The sequence below is a fragment of the Eretmochelys imbricata genome, chromosome 7 (genome assembly GCF_965152235.1).
Source record: "Eretmochelys imbricata isolate rEreImb1 chromosome 7, rEreImb1.hap1, whole genome shotgun sequence".
Taxonomy (NCBI): Eukaryota; Metazoa; Chordata; order Testudines; family Cheloniidae; genus Eretmochelys; species Eretmochelys imbricata.
Window position 1 is genome coordinate 75,754,004 of NC_135578.1, and position 21,913 is coordinate 75,775,916.

Below are 21,913 nucleotides of genomic sequence, written 5' to 3' on the forward strand. Positions count from 1 at the left end.
CTCTGCCTGTGTTTTAAGAGAAGTCTTTTCAACTTCATTTTCCTTGTCACTGGATCCAGAAATCCAGTCATCAATAGTTTTCTCTCCAAAAATACTAAAATATACAGGTAATCAGTTTAAGCTTGCTTAATATTTCTGGCTGTCTTTTTGATTCTTTTTTGGAATTCTAAACTTTTCTCTAATTTGTTGCTTTGCCTTGATATTTCCATGCCTATTGACAGGTCTGAACGTAGGATTTGCTAATATATTTTATAATAAAATTATTACTCTTTTTACAGGGGCTGGTTATGCAGTTACTGTTTTCAGTAATGTGATCACATTAAACAGCCACATTACTTAGTGTGCTCTTTGGATATTCATTTAAAAAAAAAATCTAACGTGACTTCTACGTTGAAAGTTTTGACAAACACCAAATCATTTTTAGACAACTGGTTACCCAAATCTAAATGCCACAATGCATTTTGTCCAGTATTTAGCAATTTCTCCTGTTGTTCTAGTCGGTCTCCTTTGCAAGAACCTGAATGATACTCTGATCAGTGTATAGTGTAATGGCGGGAAACAGCAGACTTCACTGGGTGCAGGATTGTTGTAATGCAGTGTCTTCCAGAGTTTAATGTTCTTAGGGTGTTCAAATGACTAAGCAAGGAAATCCTTTATTGAGGGGTTGCACCTACACTGTTTTCCATGAAATGCTGGCAGAAGCAAATGGAAAAGGATTTATTTTTCCTTCCCAGCTTCATTGTGATGCTCCCTGCAGGAGCAGCACAAATATTCTTCTGAGGATGTTCTGTCAGGAGAGACAAGTAAGAGGGAAAGCAGGGAGATACCAAAGACATGAGGGGAGAGAGAGAGTAGGATGCAGCCCTTCAAAATTTAATTTTTCTTGTCCACTCAGGCACCTGCTTGGAGTTTAGAGTTCTTCACGTAGTACATTTCATAATCTTCAGTCACAATAAATGGACCTTTTTCTATCCGAATGCTGTGAGCCTTACTTTTAATTTAACTGTGTAACTCGAAAAATTGTAATCACATTTGTCTAGAGACTTGCAAATCCTCCGTCACCATAGATTGAGTGCTTCACAGACATTAATGAATTTTTCCTCACAATATCCCTGAGGTAGGCCTGCGTTCTTCTATTTTGGGCGGGGGTGGAGGGGAAGGGGGTTAAACAGATTGTGATCGAAGACACCATGTGATTAAGCAATTTGTCAGAGGTCACACAGGAAATCTGTGTCAGAGGCAGAACCCCCGAGTCACATTTCAGTGTCTTAACCACAAGACCAGCCTTCTTTTCTAAGATTTTATATTGTATATTCTGTTTTAAAAAGTCAGGACCTTATTGCCATTTACACTAAGGCTACTTTACAGTGCAGAGTGGGATAAAGGAGCTTTAGTGTAAATGAGAATAAGTCCTCAGTTTGAATAATAGAACTGTTTTAAAAATAGAAAAAAATGTGCTATAGTGTTTGGGAAAAGTAGAACACTAACACAGAAAGGTCCTGAGGTTCCGGTTTCTCAGCTTGGGAAGGCACCAGACCAATTTGGGGGATTGGAATAGTGAGGAGAAGAGAGAAAATGAAGGCGGCTTGTTGTCCCACATCTCTGGCTAGTGGAATTCCACATTGCAAATATTAACATAGAAACTAGTGAATCAGACCAGTGGCGCATAGACTCGGATATCAGGGCCAACAACAGTGGCCAGTACCAAATGCTTTAGAGGAAGGGTCAAGAAATCCCATAATGAATAAGTATGGACTAAGCTGCCCAAAAGGCATGCTTTTTCCTAACTCTTATCAGTTATTTGGTGACCTTTGCTGTGAATCATGAGTGTTTTTTACACTCTATACATTTTATGTAACCATGGATGTTCTCATCCATATAAATGTCTAATCCTGTTGAGAACCACTGTATTAAGCACTTGGCACCAATCAGTCATGTCTTGTGGCAGTGAGATCCGGGGATAACTATATATTGTATTCAGGTTTTTTTTTTTAACTTTTAAAGACTTTTCCTTTGAAATGTCTTGCTTTTCAATTTCATTGATGTTCCTTTTTTCTTATATTTATATTTTCTTCTATTATTTGTATCCCATTTCTGGTATGCTCTTATGAGATGGGATGATTCTGTGGGATAGAGACATCCATGTTCTGAATTAGGCACTGTACAAACACAAGAAGAACTTCAGTTTTGTCTGTGGCCTTTGGGTGCTACTGCAGATTAAATGTTTAAATAATAACTGAGTAGCATTCCTGGTGAGGGCATACCTTCCATTTACATAATGGTGTTTGTTTTCAGTATGGTCTTGTTCTTCATACTCCTTAATATACTGTTTGGTTTGGACCACTGTTGATCACTGAGCAGATGTTTTCATTGGAAAGATGTTTTTGTCCTTGAGAATGCCTAAGTGTTTCTTCCTAAATAGCTACATGTGCATATGTAGTTCAAATTGTATGTAAACAATGAAAACTACTTTGAATTTCTCAATACTGAATTTCATCTACCATTTGCAGCCCAATTGTCTAGCTTTTCAGGACCTTCCGGAGTTCCTCCAAGTCTCGTATAGTCATGACTAAGCTACATGTTATTTTTAAAGCATTCAGTGTTTCTTCTCTAAACAAATGATACATAATCCTTGCTCTGAAGAGCTTGCAATCTAAATGTAAATCTATGTTAGAAACTTTAGTCAGTTAGGGGTGTGATTATTTGTGATGTTTCTATATTGGCAGAAGCTGTGGTTTGCTGGCATTAAAATGCTTTTGCTGGAATAGTTTATTCACTTGCTGAACTGGCATAGGATATACTGCCCAAAGCACTTTTTTGACAATGTAATCTGCATCTGTACTAGGAGGGTTTGCTAGTATAGTTATACCTGTGTAGCTACACCAGTGCGAAGCTTTCTGGTATAGACCAGGCCTAAGATAGGATACAAGAAGGGGAGAGTACAAAGGTTACAAAAAAGCTTAGGGAGTTAAGTCTGTCATGTGTGAGCCTTTAATATTAGCAAGAGAGAGATTTTACTTTAAAAATACATTTAAAATTAATTTAATTAAAGGGAGAATATAGATGAGGTAAGAAGGGTGATGGAGGAGTAATGTCAAAGCAGGAGAGGATTGAAGGAAAGAGGAAATGTATGGGAAAAAGGAGAAACATTGTGGATGGAGAAGACAACAGGAGGCAGAGTGTGCAATGCAGACATGAGGATTCAGATAAGATCATTACCTTGTTGTTAATGGGTACTGGAGTCCTGGAAGGACCATTATTCTGCTGAAAGCATATAGATTCTGGTATCTGTAGAGCAGGAGAAACAGTATGATATTTTTTGCTGGTGCTGCACCCCTGAGGGATCCAAGGGCTTTGGAGTGCTGCCCTGAAAGAACCTTTGTAGTGATAGGTGCTACTGGAACTGGTTGCCCTTCAGCTGGAGGGATGTGGGATGTGCATGCAGGCTATTCTGTTTATATATTGAAACTTAGTCTTAGGGGTGAAGCGTTTTGTTTGTGTTCTTCTGTTGGATTGGGCTCTTGCTGGGGCTGAATTGGGGAGAGGATTGGTGAGAAGGAGTCTAGGGATTATGGGAATGAGCAAAGAAAGAAGTAAACTGAGGAAGTCGGAGTAGAAGGGGAGGAAGAACAAGCACAATAGATAGCATTAATGTATTGGACGATTAAAGGCTTCTTAATGGTCGGAGAGGTGGGAAACAAAACCCCATGTCAAATGAAGCAAATGGAGCAAATAAAAAAAAAAACAGTACCCAAAGTGCAAGTTTCAGAGCTGAGTACAAGTGTCAGGAGGCTACAATGGTCTACAAATGGGATAAAGGGCAGCAGGGGAAGGCCCTGACTTGGACCTTATTTCTTGTCTGTGACTGTTGCTGACTGCTTGAGGAAAAGAGTTCTGAAGGGGCTAGGGCTTTCCAAATTCCACCTGCTTGAAGTAGATTAAGGGGAGATGGAGGTAGCTGGGTCCAGTTCCCAGCACTGGTCTCTGAACCCTGAGGGAGCCTGGGGCAGTTGGAATGCCTTGACTTGCCTTGTACACTCTTGTCTGTACTTGTGTAGCACTGTAAATTGTGCCCACTTTGCTATTCTCCCTGTTCCGTGCTCATTAATGAACAATCTGTGGGCAAATCCTTTCAATGTTGTTCCCACAGATGCCCCAGTACAGCCAGCCATGGCAGTGGCTCATAAATACAAGGCTGCAGGGCCAGGCAGAAGAGTGCTAGCCCAGACGTCACATTCTCCTGGACTCAGCTCAACTACAAGAGCACATGAACCCCCCCATCCCCATAGAGCTGCAAGGGGGGAGGGGGAGAGAATGGTGGGTGGGAGCAAGAGCAACCCACTTCAAATAGGGAATGCAACAAACTGAAGAATGTTGTGAACAACTTCCTGAGGTGATCCTTACATTCATGTTACTGGAGCTTCCTACTATTTCATGTGATAAATTTGACTGCTCACTGAATAATATATGCAGTTCTGTTAGACATAAACCCCCCATTCTTCAGGAGGGAAAACTGCTGCTGACGTTAGATTAACCCTTTAAGTACTTTTGACAGAAAGAAAAATAGCCCCCCTAAAATAGTTCATAGTGAAAGCCCCATTTTACTTTATTTTGGAAAGGGTGGAAGTCTTACTACAATTATCGAACACTTCATAAGAAAAATCTTTCCCAGCTTTGTAACGTGTATCTTATGTTTAAGATTATCTCCATGCAGCTGGTAAGCTTTTCTCATAAAATCATCAAGTGTGTGAACCATAACACTGGGTTGCTTAACTCCAATGTGATTAAAAGCTTTATACTCAAAAACATGCAACATATTCTCTAAACTGAGATCCTTTTCAATAAGAATGTAGGATCCCCACAATTGATGTTCCTTGTAATAGAAATTCTTTTGAATAATTGTGAAAAACTGTATCTCAAAGTAGCACCCTGTAGCCCCCATATTCATCTATATTTCTGTAGTAATAAATCTGTTTTATATTTTACATAAGAGTGTGTTTTGGTTGTAGTGCTTGGGAAATCTCAACTCCGTTTACAAAGGCTGGTGTATGTCCTCTCTGCATTGAGAGAGGGGCAGACTGGGTGATCAGGCTTCTGACGAGGGCAAGACGGTTCAGCTCTGGGGTAGAAGACTGGGGAGCAGGGGAGAATTGGCTGGTGCCTTTCTCTGTGAGATTCATGAGTGATTCTGGGAGGATTCAGGCAATCTAGCTGGGTGTGGTGCTCCACATACTGTTGGGCTGAGTGATAAGTGCCTGGAGGGGTTTGCTGCTTGTCACTAGCAAAGCATTGTGAGAGACAGCCCAGGCTGGAGAGCTAAGGGGACACAGCAGTACCCCAGTTCCAGGTTGTACCCTGGGGATCCTGTCACAATCGTATCTTCCTGTAGGGCACCAATCCATTTCTCAGGACACACCAGCATCATTGGTATAGCCCTGATCCAACTTTGCATAAGTGCTTTGATGGATCAGGATCTGTTGAATCTACAGATATCCAGTGAAGGCTTTATTATGCCTGTGCACTTTGTATACCATTACAAATATACTAATTCCATCTGTTGTACACTTACACCTGACAGAAAAGTTACTCTGTGTGTCTATAATTCATAGCTTTGTCCAATGAATTAAGATTTTTTTCTAAGGTTAAGATTGTTTTTTGATATACATTTAAATCTGGGCTTTATAGCCATTGGATGAATAAAGGAATCACAATTAGTGAATTATTGTATGAAAATGAGTTTATATTCAGCAGTCTGTATCTGACATAATTTCTATTCTACATTCTAACAAATGGGCATCCCTTGTCATCTATAATTGATGGACAATCTTATATTTGTAGTGCCAAAAAGTAACAACTCCTTTGGAACAAGGATTTTAAAGGAATTGGCTCCTAGTTGATGGCAGCAGTTGCCAAAGCATTTAGAAAGGCAGAGCAACTGAATTTGTAATTAATGTTTGTACAAAGTGTGTAGTAAACCATGTATTCATTGGTAACAATTTGAAGGCTACAGGGGGTGTGTGTGTGAGAGAGAGAGTGTGAAGTAATCATTTAACATATGTTATCATATGCAATTTTTTTGTTCAGGAAAAAATGCTTCTTTTTCACTCCCATTCAGTGATAGAGCAGTTCTGAAAGCAGTCACAATGGGCAAATGGTCCAGTTTTGGGAGTTTTCTATAAAATGTGCACAGCCACATAGAAGGATGAAATTGGGGGTGAAATCCTGACTCCACTGAAGTCTATTGGAATATTTTTCCACTTGCTAGACTGACAATTACAGTAACATATTCAAAAAAGTTACTTTTCTGTTGGGGATATAATTTTAATCCGTATTTTTAAAACAGCCCCTTTAGCTAGCATATTTAATGTGATTGGATTTGTAGTTTGGTTGTGTTTTTTACATGGTTGGTATGGTAATGATATTGTAGCAAACCTCTGGTGTGCATTTTAATTTTTGGATATGAGTTTTATTATATTATGGTGAAAGGGGCAAAGATATGGTACTCTTAGACATGTTACTGTTATATCTGAGAGTGTCTATACTCAAACCACTACAGCAGCACAGCTGCAGCTCTTTAGTGCAGACACTACTGATGATGATGGGAGGTGTTCTCCCATTGACGTAGTTATTCCATGTCTCTGAGGGGCAGTAGCTAGGCTGATGGAAGAATACTTCCATCAACCTAGCGCTGTCTACACTGTGGATTAGGTTGTCAAAGCTATGTGTCTCAGGAGTGTGGATTGCATGCTGTGAAGTGACTGTGCAAGAACAGTATATTCTTATTCAGCAGCTTCACTTCTTCTACTTGTTCATATCTGTTGGCTTTATTTAGTAAAATAAGCTTTTTGTTAGCAATCCAGAGCAAAAAATAGCAGTAGACATGTGAACTGGATTCTGTTCTGCCTTGTACATAATCAAGAGCATTCTTTCCCAGGTTTCAATAACTCGCTTTCAGTAGCTTTGTACAGGTGTAACTAATGAGATTACACAGGTGTCACTGAGAGAATAATTGGAAGACACTGGAATTGCAGAGTTATGATGAGGGAAGAATTTCGTCAACAATAGTAGTAATGAAGAATGAGAAGCAAAGAACCCAGCTTGATTTTAGTTCACAATTTGAGTTTGGGACTAGCATGGAGAGAGACCGTTTTTTAAATTAATTTTTAAACTGAGCACATTAGATCTGGAAATCATTGATGCCCCTACAGCTCCCATTGGCTGGGAACTGCAGCCAGCGGGAGCTGCGGGGGTGACACCTGTGAATGGGGCAGAGCCCAGAGCCACCTGGCCGTGCCTCTGCGTAGGAGCCAGAGAGGGGACATGCCACTGCTTCCGGGAGCTGCTCGAAGTAAGCACTGTCCAGAGCCTGCACCCCTGATCACCTCCTACACCCCAACCCCCTGCCCTGATCCCTCTCCCGCTCTCCAAACCCCTCAGTCCCAGCCTGGAATCCCCTCCTCATCACCCCCAAACACCTCATCCCCAGCCCCACCCCAGAGCCTGCTCTTCCAGCCGGAGCCCTGATCGCCCTCCCACCCTCCGAACCCCTCTGTCCCATCCCAGAGCACCTCCTGCACCCCCAGTCAGAGCCCTCACCTCCCCCCAACCTCTGCCCCAGCCCGGAGTGCCCTCCAGCACCTCAACTCCTCATTTCTGGCCCCACTCCAAAGCCTTCACCCCGTCCTGCACCCCAATCCCAATTTCATGAGCATTCATGGCCCGCCATACAATTTCCATACACAGATGTGGCCCTCAGGCCAAAAAGTTTGCCTACCCCTGAGCTAGGTTGACAGAAGAATTCTTCCATCAGTCTGTCTATGTGAGGACTTAGGTCTGCTTAACTATGCAACTCAGGAGTGTGGATTTTTCATGGCACTGAGCAACAGAGATATGCTGACCTAATTTTCTAGTGTAGAATAGGCCTTAATCAGAAGAATTTTTCCAGTTCTTCAGGACTCTCTTAAAAGAAAAATAATTGAGTAGTGGGTAAACTTGTGAGCTGAATTCCATTAACACCACAGAATCCATGCTGTCAGGACTTGTTTGCAGTGCTGTTGTAGCCACGTTGGTCCCTGGATACGAGAGACAAAGTGGGCGAGGTAATATCTTTTATTGGACCAACTTCTGTAGGTGGATGAGACAGGCTTTTGAGGTTCACAGAGCTCTTCAGGTCTGAAAAAGGTAACTAGAGTGTCTCACCTAAATATTAGGTGTGACAGATGTTGGAAGAAACCACTTAAAATGAAAAGGAGTACTTGTGGCACCTTAGAGACTAACCAATTTATCTGAGCATGAGCTTTTGTGAGCTACAGCTCACTTCATCGGATGCGATGAAGTGAGCTGTAGCTCACGAAAGCTCATGCTCAAATAAATTGGTTAGTCTCTAAGGTGCCACAAGTACTCCTTTTCTTTTTGCGAATACAGACTAACACGGCTGTTACTCTGAAACCTGTCACTTAAAATGAAGTGAGCAATTAACACCCTGTAGTCAGAGGAAAAGGAGGGCTAGTAGGTTATAAATTGTTGTAATGAGCCATTAAACCAGCGTCTCTATTGAGACCCTGGTTTTTAGTGTCTAGCAGAGTTAAGAAATTTAAATTCCCATGTTTGTCTTTTCAAGGTATAGTACAGGTTTATTTTGAGAATGAAGACTGAGAGGGCAGATATAGAGTGTTTTCACCCAATGATGATAAGGTGTTTTTTGTCTTTTATCATTTTTCTATATGAGTTCATTTGAGAGCGTAATGATTGTCTGATTTCAGCGGCATAGTTGTTAGAGCATTTGATACGCTGGATGGAGTACAGCACACTCTGTGATAGGCATGGATCGTCATAGCAGTGGAGATATGTCTGCAGGATTTGCATCTGTTTTGGCAGAGTCTGGTGCCATTTTGAGTTGGTGAGTCTTAGTCTGTAAGGACCTTGCTTCTGACGATAAGTTTGGTGAGGTGGTGGGGAGGGAGCAATGAAGGCCACAAGAGGGGGTTTGTGAAAGATTTCTTTCAGGATGTGGTTGTTATGGGTGAGAATGAAATGGATAGTTTAAGGTAAATATGTGAGTGTTGTCCATTATCTTGTAGGTATTTGAGGCATGCAGTGATGCTGTTATGTTGAGGGAAATTGGTGTATTGGAACATGACCTCCATGGTAGCAAGGATAATGTTCTGAGGGAGAACGTTAATATTGTTGAGTTTCTGGAGGAAGTTGGTTGTGTCCCGGAGGAAACTGACCCTTTGTTTGGTGAGTGGTTTGAGGATTGTTTCTATGAGTCCTGATATTCCTTCATGAAGAATGCCATGGTCGGATATGGTGTGTTTGCCTGGGTTCTCTTGTTTGTATATCTTAGGAAGTATGTAGAAGGTATGTGGGGTGAGTACATGGGAAATGAGAGTTTCTCTTGGAGTTGTTTGGGGAACGATTTCATGATATCCTTAAATTCTTGTGTGAATTGTTGTGCGGGGACGGGGACGTCTTCTTTGAGTTCTTTATAGTAGGTATTGTCAGCGAGTTGTTGGTTGGCTTTGTTGATGTAGTCGTCATGGTTGAGAACTGTGATGGCATTCGTCTGCTGGTTTGATCAGTATCTAGTGGTTGGATTTCAGGGATTGTATAGCTGTCCTCTCAGTGGTGGAGAGATTGTGGTGGATGTGCTGTTTAAGGATTTCACTGGCGATTGTTTTCAGGAGGTAACTGATGTCATAATCAAGTGTGTGGTTTTGTCCACTGGGAAGTGGCCAGTCAGATGATTCTTTTTTCTTATGACTCTTGGTGGGGATGTGGTAGACGTGGGTGATGGACTCTATTACCCCTCCTTTGTCCTATGACTGTAGAGCTATTATTTGCCCACTTCATTTTTAAGTGGTTTCTTTCTACGTGTTAACCCCTTATGTTTAACAATCTGTCACACCTTGTATTTAGCTGTGACACTCTAGTTACCTTTTCCACACTTGAGATCTGTGAAGCTCAAAAGCTTATATCTTCCACCAACAGAATTGGTTCAATTAAAGACATTACCTCATCCACCTTGTTGTTAGGACTGTCTGATATATATATTTTCAAAATATCCAAGTTTTCCCTCACCTGCTCTTCAGCAATGACACTTCAAACTTCATTTCTATTGTTGAAGACACATTTGTAAAATGTTAAATTTGCCATTGGAGTCATTAGTTTCATTCTCCCTCCTCCTTCACTAACGGGCTTATTTCCTCTTTAGGTCTTGTTTCCTCAAAGGCGTTGCAAAAGCGATTCTTATTTGCCTTTACTCCTTTTCCTACCATTAACTAACTCACCGTTGTGTACTTGTTTGTTGCCCTCTGCCTGCCTCCCCTCATTCCCCCAAAAGCAATAATTCATTCAGTATTTTTGTTTGGTGTCACCACTGTTTCAATGTGTGTCAACTTCATAAATAGACTTTGCACTACTCAATATTTTTGCCAACAATCTGGAAGAAATCACTGTTGATTAAAATTTACAGATGACACAGACTGGCAGAGCAGTAAAAATGATGGTGATAGGGCAGTCAGAGAGAGTGATCCGGATTGCTTGGTAAGCTGGGTCTCTTCAAACATCAGTTTTACTACATAATATGCAAAGTTATACATCGAGGGACAAGGAATGCACACCGAATCTACAGAATGGGAAATTGTACCCTAGAAAGCAGTGACTCAAAATGATTTTGGGGTCATAGTGGATAAACAACTGAACATGAACTCCAAATGCAGTGCTGTTGCAAATAGGGCTGATAAGATCCTTGGGTGTGTATACAGGAGAGTAGTAAGGTGATTTTACCTCTATTTACAGCATTGGTGATGGTGCTGGAATACTACATCCAGTTCTCATGTCCACATTTTAAAAAGGATGTTGAACATTTAGGGAGGGTACAGAAAAGAGCCATAAATACTATTCAGGGGCTGGATGCCTCACAGTGAGAGACTTAGAGCTCAATCTGTTTATTTTATCAAAAAGATTGGCAGGAAATTTGATTACTAAGTACGTTCATGGGAAGAAAATACCAGGTATTGCAGCGCTTTAATCAAACAAAGAAAGGAATAATAAGAACCAGTGACTGAAAGCTGAAGACTGACAAATTCAAATTAGAAAATAGGCACACATTTTTAATAGTGAGATTCACCATTAGATTAGACAAAACTACCAAGGGAATTTATAGATTCTCCATTTCTTGTTGTCTTCAAATCAAGACTTGGATGTCTTTGTGGAAGATATCCAGTAATCAATAGAAATTACTGGGCTCAATACAGGAGTAACTGGGTGAAATTTAATCACCTGTGATATACAGGGGGCTAGACTAGGTGAAGATCTAATGATCTTCTCTGTTCTGAGTTTAAACTCTCGGAATCTATGAATGAATTACCTGAGCAGTTCCTCGATAATTCAGCTTGCCACTTTTCAGTATTCAGTGATTCAATGTTACAGGGCAGATATTGGTTTTCACTGAACTTCTTAGTTTCAGTTCCTGTACAACTGTCTCAAGAATGATAGTTACAAGAATTAGAATTACAGCAGTCAGGTGCAAGACATTCCCATAAAGTGCCCTTCCCTGATGGAAAGAAAGAGAGGGCTGAGTCTGAAAGGGTGAATTCTATAGACTAGCAACATATGCTCATTCTTAATCTTATATTGTCATTGTGGGAAAATCTTGTAAAGGAGATTAAGACTGTAATCTTGACAGATTTTATAGACTGTGAAAATGGTATTGAGTTTCAAAATCTCTAACGGTGGCTTAGTTGAGTTTTCTTGTTTTTTGGAAGAAAATTAAGTACATTCTGTAACATACTTTGTTTTTATTCTTTTTAGGGTACAAAAATAAAGGCTGAAAGTATAATAAACTTGAGAAATTTGTGAGTGTGAGAACACCAACAAAATCTAAAAAGCCAAAGGAAATGAAAAATGGAGATCCCCCCTCCCCCAATCTATCCTCACCTAATTTTTCGATGTTAGTACTGTGTCTGCCTGTCTCTGTTTACTGTCAGTTGAACAGTACTAGCTCATCTGGGTTTCACAAGGTTTCAGGAGATACCAAGATGGTGGCCTCAAGTACCTTCTGTCATTGATCAGAAGTGTGTTGAAATATATTGTTAAAAATTATTTATCCACTTTTCAGTAAAATACAAGTATCCTTTTATGTCATCTCTGATGTCTCACATTCATAATGTGCTGGGATCTCTGCTTCTAAGAATCATTGCTTGTAGCAGCTTTTTCAGACATTTTGAGCTAAAATATATTTGAACCACTTGGGTTATGCCAAACATAAAACAAGAGAAAAAAATAAAGAAAATGCCCTTTAAAAAATTGATGAGGTGCTCAGTACCACCATTGTGGAAAGTCTGGAACAGCAGGATTTCTGAGCTTCTGTAAATGCCACGAGTGCACACCACATTTTTGTGACTGTTTTCCATTAAAAAACAAAACTATGCCTGTTTAAGTCTGATTAGAACTCAAAATGTTGCATTTTTGTGATTTCTGTGCAATTTGGCAGCAAATTATCTATGCCTCCAGAGTTCCTTTCTCCTCAGTTGAACTTTTTCAAAACTTGTTGAGATAAAACCTGCTCTCTCTTGTTTTGGAACATAACAGTATCCAAGCATTGCAAATTGTCTCTTTTGAGTTGTAAACCTTTTGTACTCAGTTGAAAATAAAGGATGTTATGATTGACTGTTTTAAATATCTGGTGATAGAAGAAACGTAGGTTTATTCTGTTTGTTTCCCCCCTTCCATTGAAAATTTGAATGCCCATACATATTACAAAATGTTGGATGGCTTTTGTTAAAATGCAGTACCAGGTGTAATCACATTAGTATGCATTGTGCAACAGTGGATTTAGAAGTTCCTTGAGCAAGTGCAAATTCCACTATGGGGGAAAGGGCCACACTACACTGTGAATAGGCATACAGTCTCATTTTTAGGAGAAAAGAGACAAGACTGGATCCAAACTACAAAATCCAGATCTAACACCTGAAAATTCAGGGTGGTTTGGTTTGGGCCCATTTCTGTTTGGGAATATTGGATTATGGTAGTTCACATTTCCAGACACCAGATGGTGCTGCTCTTCTACTTAAGGTGTCCTTTTCAGTTAATGGACACTGGGGTTAGTTCCAAGTCCTGTTTAACTTCCTTGAGCCAGATTCTCCAATGACCATTTTGACTGATTAAGAGTTTCAGAATTTAACCCCCTGGTTTTGTTTAATTGTCATTGTACTTTGCTTGATAACTCTTTGGGGTTACATCATCATCTCATATTTCATTGATGATTAAAAACTCTTATGGTCAATACCTAAGTTTTTACATCCAGTACTTTAGGTCTGATTAAGCAAAAACTTCAGTAAGGTGATACTCAGTATTGAATGCCTCCTAAATGTGTAAAATATATTTTGTTCATGCATGAATTGTTACTAATGGTCCAAGGGAAGGAGCTTTTTATGTCCATTCCAATGCTTTGCGATTAGGTGTAATGACTGACAACAACGGTATAGAGATCTCATAACTACATTAATTGCATAATTAAGAGTTGGTAAGCATCCACAGATTAGGTTCTGTGTAGAAGAAGCATAAACTGGCATATAAAAAAACACTGTGACATCAAATGGCTATGGGTTGCCCATTACTAGCATGCAGCAAGAGAAGTTTTTGGTACAGTTTTGTTACATGTCTACACTGCAGTAGATTGCTTTGTAATATCACAGTAGTAATATGTAATTTTGCATTTTTTTAAAACCGAGTTTGTTACTATGATATTACGGAGCACAATAAATCACGTGGGAAGAGTGAATGAATTGATTATTAACATGCTGGAGTAATTTAGCCAATGCCAAAAGAGTTTGGTACTCTAGTTCACCTCTAAAGTTTAACATATCTAAAGTAGCTGTTTCTTTTTAAAAGGAACAATGAAAAGCTTTTTTTAAAATTTAAAAGTAGGTTATTTGTTTAATGCTTGATCGTGAAAGAGTAAGTATTTTGATAGATTTTTCCCCATGTCCCTTGTTTGTTGATCTTTTTTTCTCTTTATTTAGATCCCCATATTAAAGTCTCTGGAAAAAAAGAAAATGTTAAAGAAGCTAAGGAGAAGATCATGTCTGTCTTGGACACAAAAGTAAGAAGAAAATTAGTTTAAAAATTGAGTCCTGGGCTGAAATCCTGTGTGCAGGCCCCTATTTCCATGCCATAGTGACGCTGAATTCTGCAGCAACTTAGAGTTAATTTAAAAGCAGATGTTTTTATTAAAATTTTACATTAAAATGAATAATATGATTAGTAAAGTGTCCCTTGGGCGGGGTGTGTGTGTGTGTGTGTGTTGATACTGAATTCAATACACTTCTGTTTGAAACTGTTTTTCAGTTTTGTGCAGACTTAAGAAGATGACACTGTTTCTGGTTCCGTTCCATTCACGTTTGGGGGGAGATTTTCCTTATCATATTGGCTAAAAACTTGAACTGAGTTTTCTCTTTTAAAAAAAATACAGTCAAACTCCACTGCAAGTAGTAGATTGTGTGGCCAATTTTGTAGTACAGAATTGTGGAAAGCATAGTGCGTTTTCCTAATTTTATGATATTTCAGAAATGAAATGTTGAGTGTCAGAAATTTGACTACAACGAGGCTTACTAAATAAGTGGCTGGGGGAGTCTCTTATGTTCACAGATCAAGTGTTTGACAAAATTATAAATTGACAAGTCATTCTCTCTGCACTCAGATGTTCTGGTGATCTAAGCATTCTATATGTAAATGCTTAGGTGTAGGACAAACACTAATATAACAGAAAAACAAACTGAGAACTAAAAGGTTATTTCGAAAGTGGAATTGATATTAAAAATGCAAGGTAATGCTCAAAAGAAAAAGCTAAACTAATCTCACTGAGTCCAAAAGGAAGAGTCAGTTTATTATTCAGGTTCAAAATGCACAGATTCAGCAAGACAGTTTTGACATCTTTGTCTAAATCCCCTCTTTCTCCCTTATCCTCAGTGCTGCTGCTAGCGTTTCAAACCTAGTAGTGGGACATAGGCTGTTGAGTTAAGCCTTGACCTCAAACTGATTGAGAACTTTTCATTTCGTAGGGTAGAAGTGTGTGTGTGTGTGTGTGTGTGTGTAAGTTACAATTTCCAACCAGTTGCATCAGAAATAGCTGTTCTGATATTTTGAGCAAAAAAGAAGTTGGGAAATAACTCCCTTTGAGAACTGGCCAATAAGAGTGTATCTAGCAGTTTCACATAGGTAATTTGTTAGCACATACCACCTTTCTGTAGCACAGTATACTGCATGTGAATTTGTGGCAAAGGATTGATTTTAGTTCACTGAACACCTAGTAGACTTTAAACTGCTGTGGAATGAACCTTGTACTCCTCAGATTTCCCCCTACCTCCAGTTTGTCTTCCTCTTTTATGCTCCCCAGGCCAAATGGATAACCCTGATACCCCCCAATATATATGTTTAACAGTGGTCCAGCTGCACAGAAAGGCCAGAAAACAATTCTTGTTTTAAACACTTTTTAAAAACCATGAATTTATTATTGTGTTATATTCTATTTTTAAAATGTTAGTTTTAATAGTCTGAGCCACATAAACTGGAGCTAGATACTGTATGAGGCCAGCTACTTCTTAAATCTCCCCTCCTGCACCACCAGACTTGCACTGTTCTAATTATGGGCTTCTCCTGTGCAGTGGCAGTCATTTCTGTCTAGATGTCTGGTGACCTAGAGTTCACCAATCTGAGGTCTTCAGAGTAAAACAGACTATTTCATTAAGCCACTTTGCTTACTCGAGAATGAGACCTGTCTTTGCATTTAGACTTTAAAAAATTATTTGCTTCAGACTACTTTATGCCTTATTTTAAATGGCAGAATTATAGACTCAACCAAAAAAGAATCATATAATAAGAATCCTGAAATCTGAAAGCTAGGTTTTAATTTAAGAGAATTAAAACACCATTTTTCTAACTCTTAATCTGGAAGTTTGAAAACTAAAAAGTACATCTTACCTTGAGTAAACTGACACACATCAATACTTCTGTTGATGTTTCTTAGTCTAGTGCAACTCTCATCCACCTTTCTTTAAAAGTGTTTTGCCATTTGTGAAACAGGTATTATAGGAGTCTAATGTATTTGGGTCCACACTGATTTCCTTATCAGGAAGAAAAGAAAATATTCATGGTTTAGCAATTAAATATAAAGTTCCAGTATTAAACAAGTCTTAATTCAGTCGACAATAAGCCATTGTCAAAATATTCTGGTGACCTAACTGTCTATAATATAGTTGTATAAATGTAATTTACTGCAAAATAGTGATGTTAAACTATTCCACACTGAAAAATCCAATAATAAATAGATGTTTTGGCCTCTAGAGTAATCGAGTCACCCTGAAGATGGATGTTTCACATACAGAACATTCTCATGTGATTGGCAAAGGCGGCAATAACATTAAAAAAGTGATGGAAGAAACAGGATGTCACATCCATTTTCCAGACTCAAATAGAAATAACCAAGCAGAAAAGAGCAACCAAGTAAGTATTTCATATTTTATTTATATTTTTACAGTATATATTTCTAGAGAATTGTTATGGTGGTGCCTGCAGTCAGACAATCTGCTGGAGACGCATCTTCAGACTATCATGGACAGGTGTGAGGGTAGCAGAACAGCAGTGAGAAGCAACTGTGGCTACAGTGAGTCATTCTCTGGGAGAGTAGGTCTACATCAAGGATCACTATTCATGTTTGTGATTAGAATGTGCACCTTAATGTAGGAGATTAGGAGAGAGGCTCCACAAAGCCTGCTTTTTGCAGACAGGATGTTGTTCCATGAAGATAACACACTGGAAAGGGGTTTAGAAGGAGGCCCCTGAAGGGCTGCATTAGACGAAAATGGCTTACAAGTCAGCCAACAAAAGACAGAATATGTGATGCTTCATTTGAGAGGGACAATGAGAAGCCAGTAAAATTAGGTGGTATAGAGTTAATCTGTTCAACAATTTAGAAGCCTCAGTCCGTTGTTGAGCCATGATGGCAATGTGCATGCAGAGATTAGGAGCTTGTAATGGGGCATAGATTCTTCCTCATTCTTGGTCACCACAGAAACCACTCAGACTCTCTTCTTTTGTGTCCTCTTTGTATAATTTATTCAGGTCCCCTCCAGCAACTCCTGTACAGTGCAATACAACAGATCTAATACTTATGACCTAATTTCCTTCAGCTCTGTTTATCAGTGCCCTGGGAGGAAAAGAGATCTCCCTTTCTTCGGATCTCCTTCAGACTGGGCACAGCCAGCTAGCCCAGTTCTCCCTCCCTGCCCCTTACTTCCCAACACTTTGCTCCTGCCTTTTATCAAGCTAGTCATCTGATGAGCCAATTAGTTCCTTAACTCATCCAGCCTTCCTGTTTCCTCAGTCAGCCATAACCGGAGGGAACTAATTGAGGCCACAGTGATCAGAGTGCTGTTCCATCTGTTAGGCTTCAGCGCTCTGTCACAGACCCACATGAAGAGCATGTGGTATAAATGAAGAGAGTAGACAGGAATTTTCTGCTATAAGAATATGCCAAATAAACTAAAGACCAAAATGTGTAAGATCATGATTAGGCCCACTGTGACATTTTAGTCAGAATGCTAGCCAATCAGGAAGAGAAGAACAACCTCTTCCACTGCCAAAATGAGAATGTTCAGATGGATTCTGGGTAAGACAAGAGCTGATAGACTATGCAATGAAATGGTACAAGCTATGATACGAGAAGCCCTCATCACAGGAAAGCTGAGGGAGTATCTACTGAGATGGCTGGATGGTGTGAGATAAGGGATAAGCTGAACAGAAAGTACAATAGCTAGTCGTCACAGTACAAAGACCATGAGAAAGACACAGAAAAGGGTGGTTTGGGATGATGAAGAAGGTCGATGTCAGCTTGGAAGATGCGCTTGACAAGAATGCTTGGAGACTGATCGGATGCTGATTAGAAAGACTGCCGAATCAGCCCCCTGCCATGCCAGCCCCATTTAGGTGAATAAAGAGGAGCTGGCTGGTAAGAACCTGCCCTAATTGGGGAATGAGGGCCAGCTGCCAGCCCAATTAGCCCAGGGCTATATAAGAGGCTGGGAGGAAGGAAGCTGGGATGGTGGGACAGAGGAGAATGAGGGAGTGCAGGCAGGGAGAAAGCCCTTCCCTCCTGGGTTCAGACACAAGGAACCCAGAGATGTATAGTGAGAAGGTGGTAGGAGCACAAACTTATAAATAAAAGCACCAGTGGTTTCAGAACCCAAGGGTCTCTGAGTGACTTTATCTGGGCCTAGCAGAGGCAGGAGCCAGGAGGGCAGCTGCACTCTGTACAGAGATGAAGAACAAGAGTCACTGACTCTGATTGAGGGGACAAGGCAAAGTAGTAGATGATCATGATGGTCCCATTCTGGCTTTAAAGACTGAGTATATATGCTTATTAATATAAGCTGCTTATTTCATTTTTAAGGTATTATATAATTATTTTTTGCCTGGCTTGTATACATTGATGGTTATGGAAATTAACTCTTCATATCTAAATCGGATGTGGAAATCAGTGGATTATTCTAGGTGGACTGAAAGAAAATCTGTTTTTGCAAAAGGTTCTCCTTTATGAATAGATAGGGACAATTGTCCCTGTGTTTATCAAATTCTTTCAAATATTCAGAGGACAATCATTCAGTATAAGAACGTGGTAGAGAAGCAGGGTATCTGGATTACTGATGTATGTTTATTTTTAAAATTTCTAGGTGTTTTTGGCATGTTAAAAGTTATTTAGAAACTAAAGATTGTAGATGTCTAACAAAAATGAAAATATCTGATGAAAGCAGTTCAACTTTATAGTGGTTATTAGAGTGAAGGTTGATCATTGAATTATAATACATCAAAAAGAACCTTGCTGTTCTATAATACCAAATTTAAATATCATTTTTACTTTTCAGTCTGTCATTGTAGCATACTAATAATTTATTCAGGCTTTTTTTAAGTGGCATGTTCAATAAAACTCCCAGTGGCAACTTAGGATGTCATTTAAAAATATATATATTACATGTTCAATATCAACCTTAAGGACTAATATACAGTTGCAGAACGAGGAGTACTTGTGGCACCTTAGAGACTAACAAATTTATTTGAGCATGAGCTTTCGTGGGCTAAAACCCACTTCATCTGAGGCATGCAGTGGAAAATACAGTGTACACACACACAGAGAACACGAAACAATGGGCGTTACCATACACACTATAACGAGAGTGATCAGTTAAGGTGAGCTATTACCAGCGGGGTGGGAGGAAGAACCCTTTTGTAGTGATGATCAAGATGGGCCATTTCCAGCAGTTGACAAGAACATGTGAGGAACAGTAGGCGGGAAAAATAAACATGGGGAAATAGTTTTACTTTGTGTAATGACCCATATACTCCCAGTCTTTATTCAAGCCTAATTTAATGGTGTCCAGTTTGCAAATTAATTCCAATTCAGCAGTCTCTCATTGGAGTCTGTTTTTGAAGTTTTTTTGTTGTAATATTGTGACTTTTAGGTCTTTTAAAAGTCTATGGCTATGTTGAATTTTGATTATAGTTTCTTCCATTATTTGTTCGAAGTTTTCAGAATATTGTAAGAGTTTTGTAGCATAAAAATCAGTATACAAAAGTAACCCTTTAGTGGAGGGATTCAGTTTTCAGCTACTGTTTTAAAAAATGCCTTAGACACCAACAGAAGTACAATACATATCAAAAATAACAAATATTTGGAGAATTTTTCAGATACTTTATATGAAAACTTGATACTATGTTGTCTGTGTTCTGACTTTTTCAGGTGTCTATTGCAGGACAGCCAGCTGGAGTGGAGTCTGCCAGAGTTAGAATACGGGTAACTTTGTATTTCCTGGGTAACTTTGTATTTCCGTAACTCACATCTCAAAGACACTGGAGATAGAAGAAGTTGAGGGATAGGAGTGGGAAACGATAGTTCAGTTCTGAGTATTCTAGGATTGACTGGCTCTGTGTTGTGGTCCCTATGCAGATCATATCATAAAACGCAAAATTGCAAGAAAATGTCAGCAATATTCATGATGAACATTCATTTATTTGTTTAATCTTTTTAATTAGCAGATCTTAAATAATAAAACAAAATAAACATAAAGGGCTCATGAGTTGTGTGTACACATGTGTTACAAATATATTAAGAATGTTAGCATTCACGTGGACAAACTACAAAACACTGAAGTGACTCTCGTTTAGTCACCTTATGTTACCTAAACTGATTTAAAGCCTGAATTTAGTGTCAGCTATATAAACCAGATTTGATCTTGCAGTCCTTTTACTAAGAATTATGTAGTAAATTCTCCCTCTGCAGAAGTAATTTAGTTGCCTTTGATTGAATTTTAACTGTTATATGCAGTAGAAAAAGCTAATGTGATGGACTGTAGCAAAATAAATCCATCCCCACCAATCGCATTCTGTACTCATTTCCCCCATCATAATACTCAATCTCTTTTGATTTTATATGTATCTCACACAACTGTATTTTGAACCATATGACACATTATGGACGTTTTAATGTTCTATACTTACACATACATTAAGGCTGTATGTTTGATGGCTATGGTGGTTGTGACAGAAACCATGACTTATAGGACTTTTCCATAAAAAGTCATTGTTTTTCTAACCCCAGCCATCCCACTATGGAGCAAGATCCCTGCATGAATTTTCACAAATATAGCTCAATATATGTATGTAAGTATAGAAGAGTGTGGGAATGCCATGGGGTTTTTTTTGTTTTTGTTTTTATTTTTTTTACTTTCTTTCTTTGCAAAAAAACCTGTGGCATTTTTGCAATTTTTCTAACCAAGTATGACATTCACACTTTTTCCCCAACAAGGTAATGAATTTTTTCTCTTTGTTTCTGATAGCAAATAACTTGCCTTGGATGATGTCACCAAACTTAAGTTTCTGTAAAGAAAGCTCAGGGGGATTGTAGATATTCTAAATGTTATCACAGCAGAGTGACAGAAAATTCTGAATTTTTATTAAAGTTGTGGTAAGCTGAGTAAATGTGATTGTGCTTCGAATACATGCTGTGATTTTTTTTTCTCAATCTCACTCTAGGAGCTGCTTCCGTTGGTACTTATGTTTGAATTACCCATAGCTGGAATTCTCCAACCCATCCCAGATCCCAATTCTCCCACAATTCAGCATATATCACAGACTTATAACATTTCAGTTTCCTTTAAACAACGTTCTCGAATGTATGGTGCTACTGTCATTGTCAGAGGGTCACAGAATAATACTAGTGCTGTGAAGGTAATACATTTCACGAAAGTTATTCCAGATATCCTAAATGTGTAAAAACTTAGTTGCTTAAATGGTGTCTTGTTGCAATACCCTGGTTGATCAGGAAGGCATTTATTATTATAGCTTTTAACAATTTGGATGCACTGACCTTAAATGTTTTAGGGTGTTGGGTTTTTTTTATAAAATAGGATTTGTGTATGTACAGAAGAACATTTTCAGTTTGAAACCTAATTTTATATGTTTACTTCAGTTTAAATTTTAAATATATCAGAGACCTTAGTCAGTTATTAGACACTCTGAGAAATTATTAATATCACAAGCCAAAATTAAAAACTGCTATACCAGAGCAGGGGCCAATCTCACCTACCGCCAGAAACAGCAAGTAAGCAAAAAATGTAAACCAATGAACAAACCAAATCCTAACCCCCACATACCTGAGCCCTCCCCAAATGCCTGGTTAAATAGGTGGATTTGCAATATACCTTAAAGGCCAACAAATTTGGGTTATTTCAGACAAAGGGGGAAACAGTGAATTTAAAAGACATGGAAGGGGCCAATCACTCAGGACATGTTGTTAACAGACTTTTAAGCTAAAAGCAAGGGAGCTCCAGCTTGATTACTTCTGTGGATGCTGTGGCAG

General features: G+C 39.0%; 1 protein-coding gene across 1 annotated transcript in view; it reads left to right on the forward strand.

The window, feature by feature from the left end:
- The window catches only part of BICC1 (BicC family RNA binding protein 1), a 228,813-nt gene that overhangs the window by 168,980 nt on the left and 37,920 nt on the right, over window positions 1-21,913 (forward strand). The window contains exons 4-7 of the mRNA XM_077822492.1: window positions 14,028-14,107; window positions 16,348-16,506; window positions 19,796-19,849; window positions 21,088-21,282. Of these exons, the coding sequence (XP_077678618.1) occupies window positions 14,028-14,107; window positions 16,348-16,506; window positions 19,796-19,849; window positions 21,088-21,282 (488 nt within the window). The remainder of the gene's footprint in view (window positions 1-14,027; window positions 14,108-16,347; window positions 16,507-19,795; window positions 19,850-21,087; window positions 21,283-21,913) is intronic.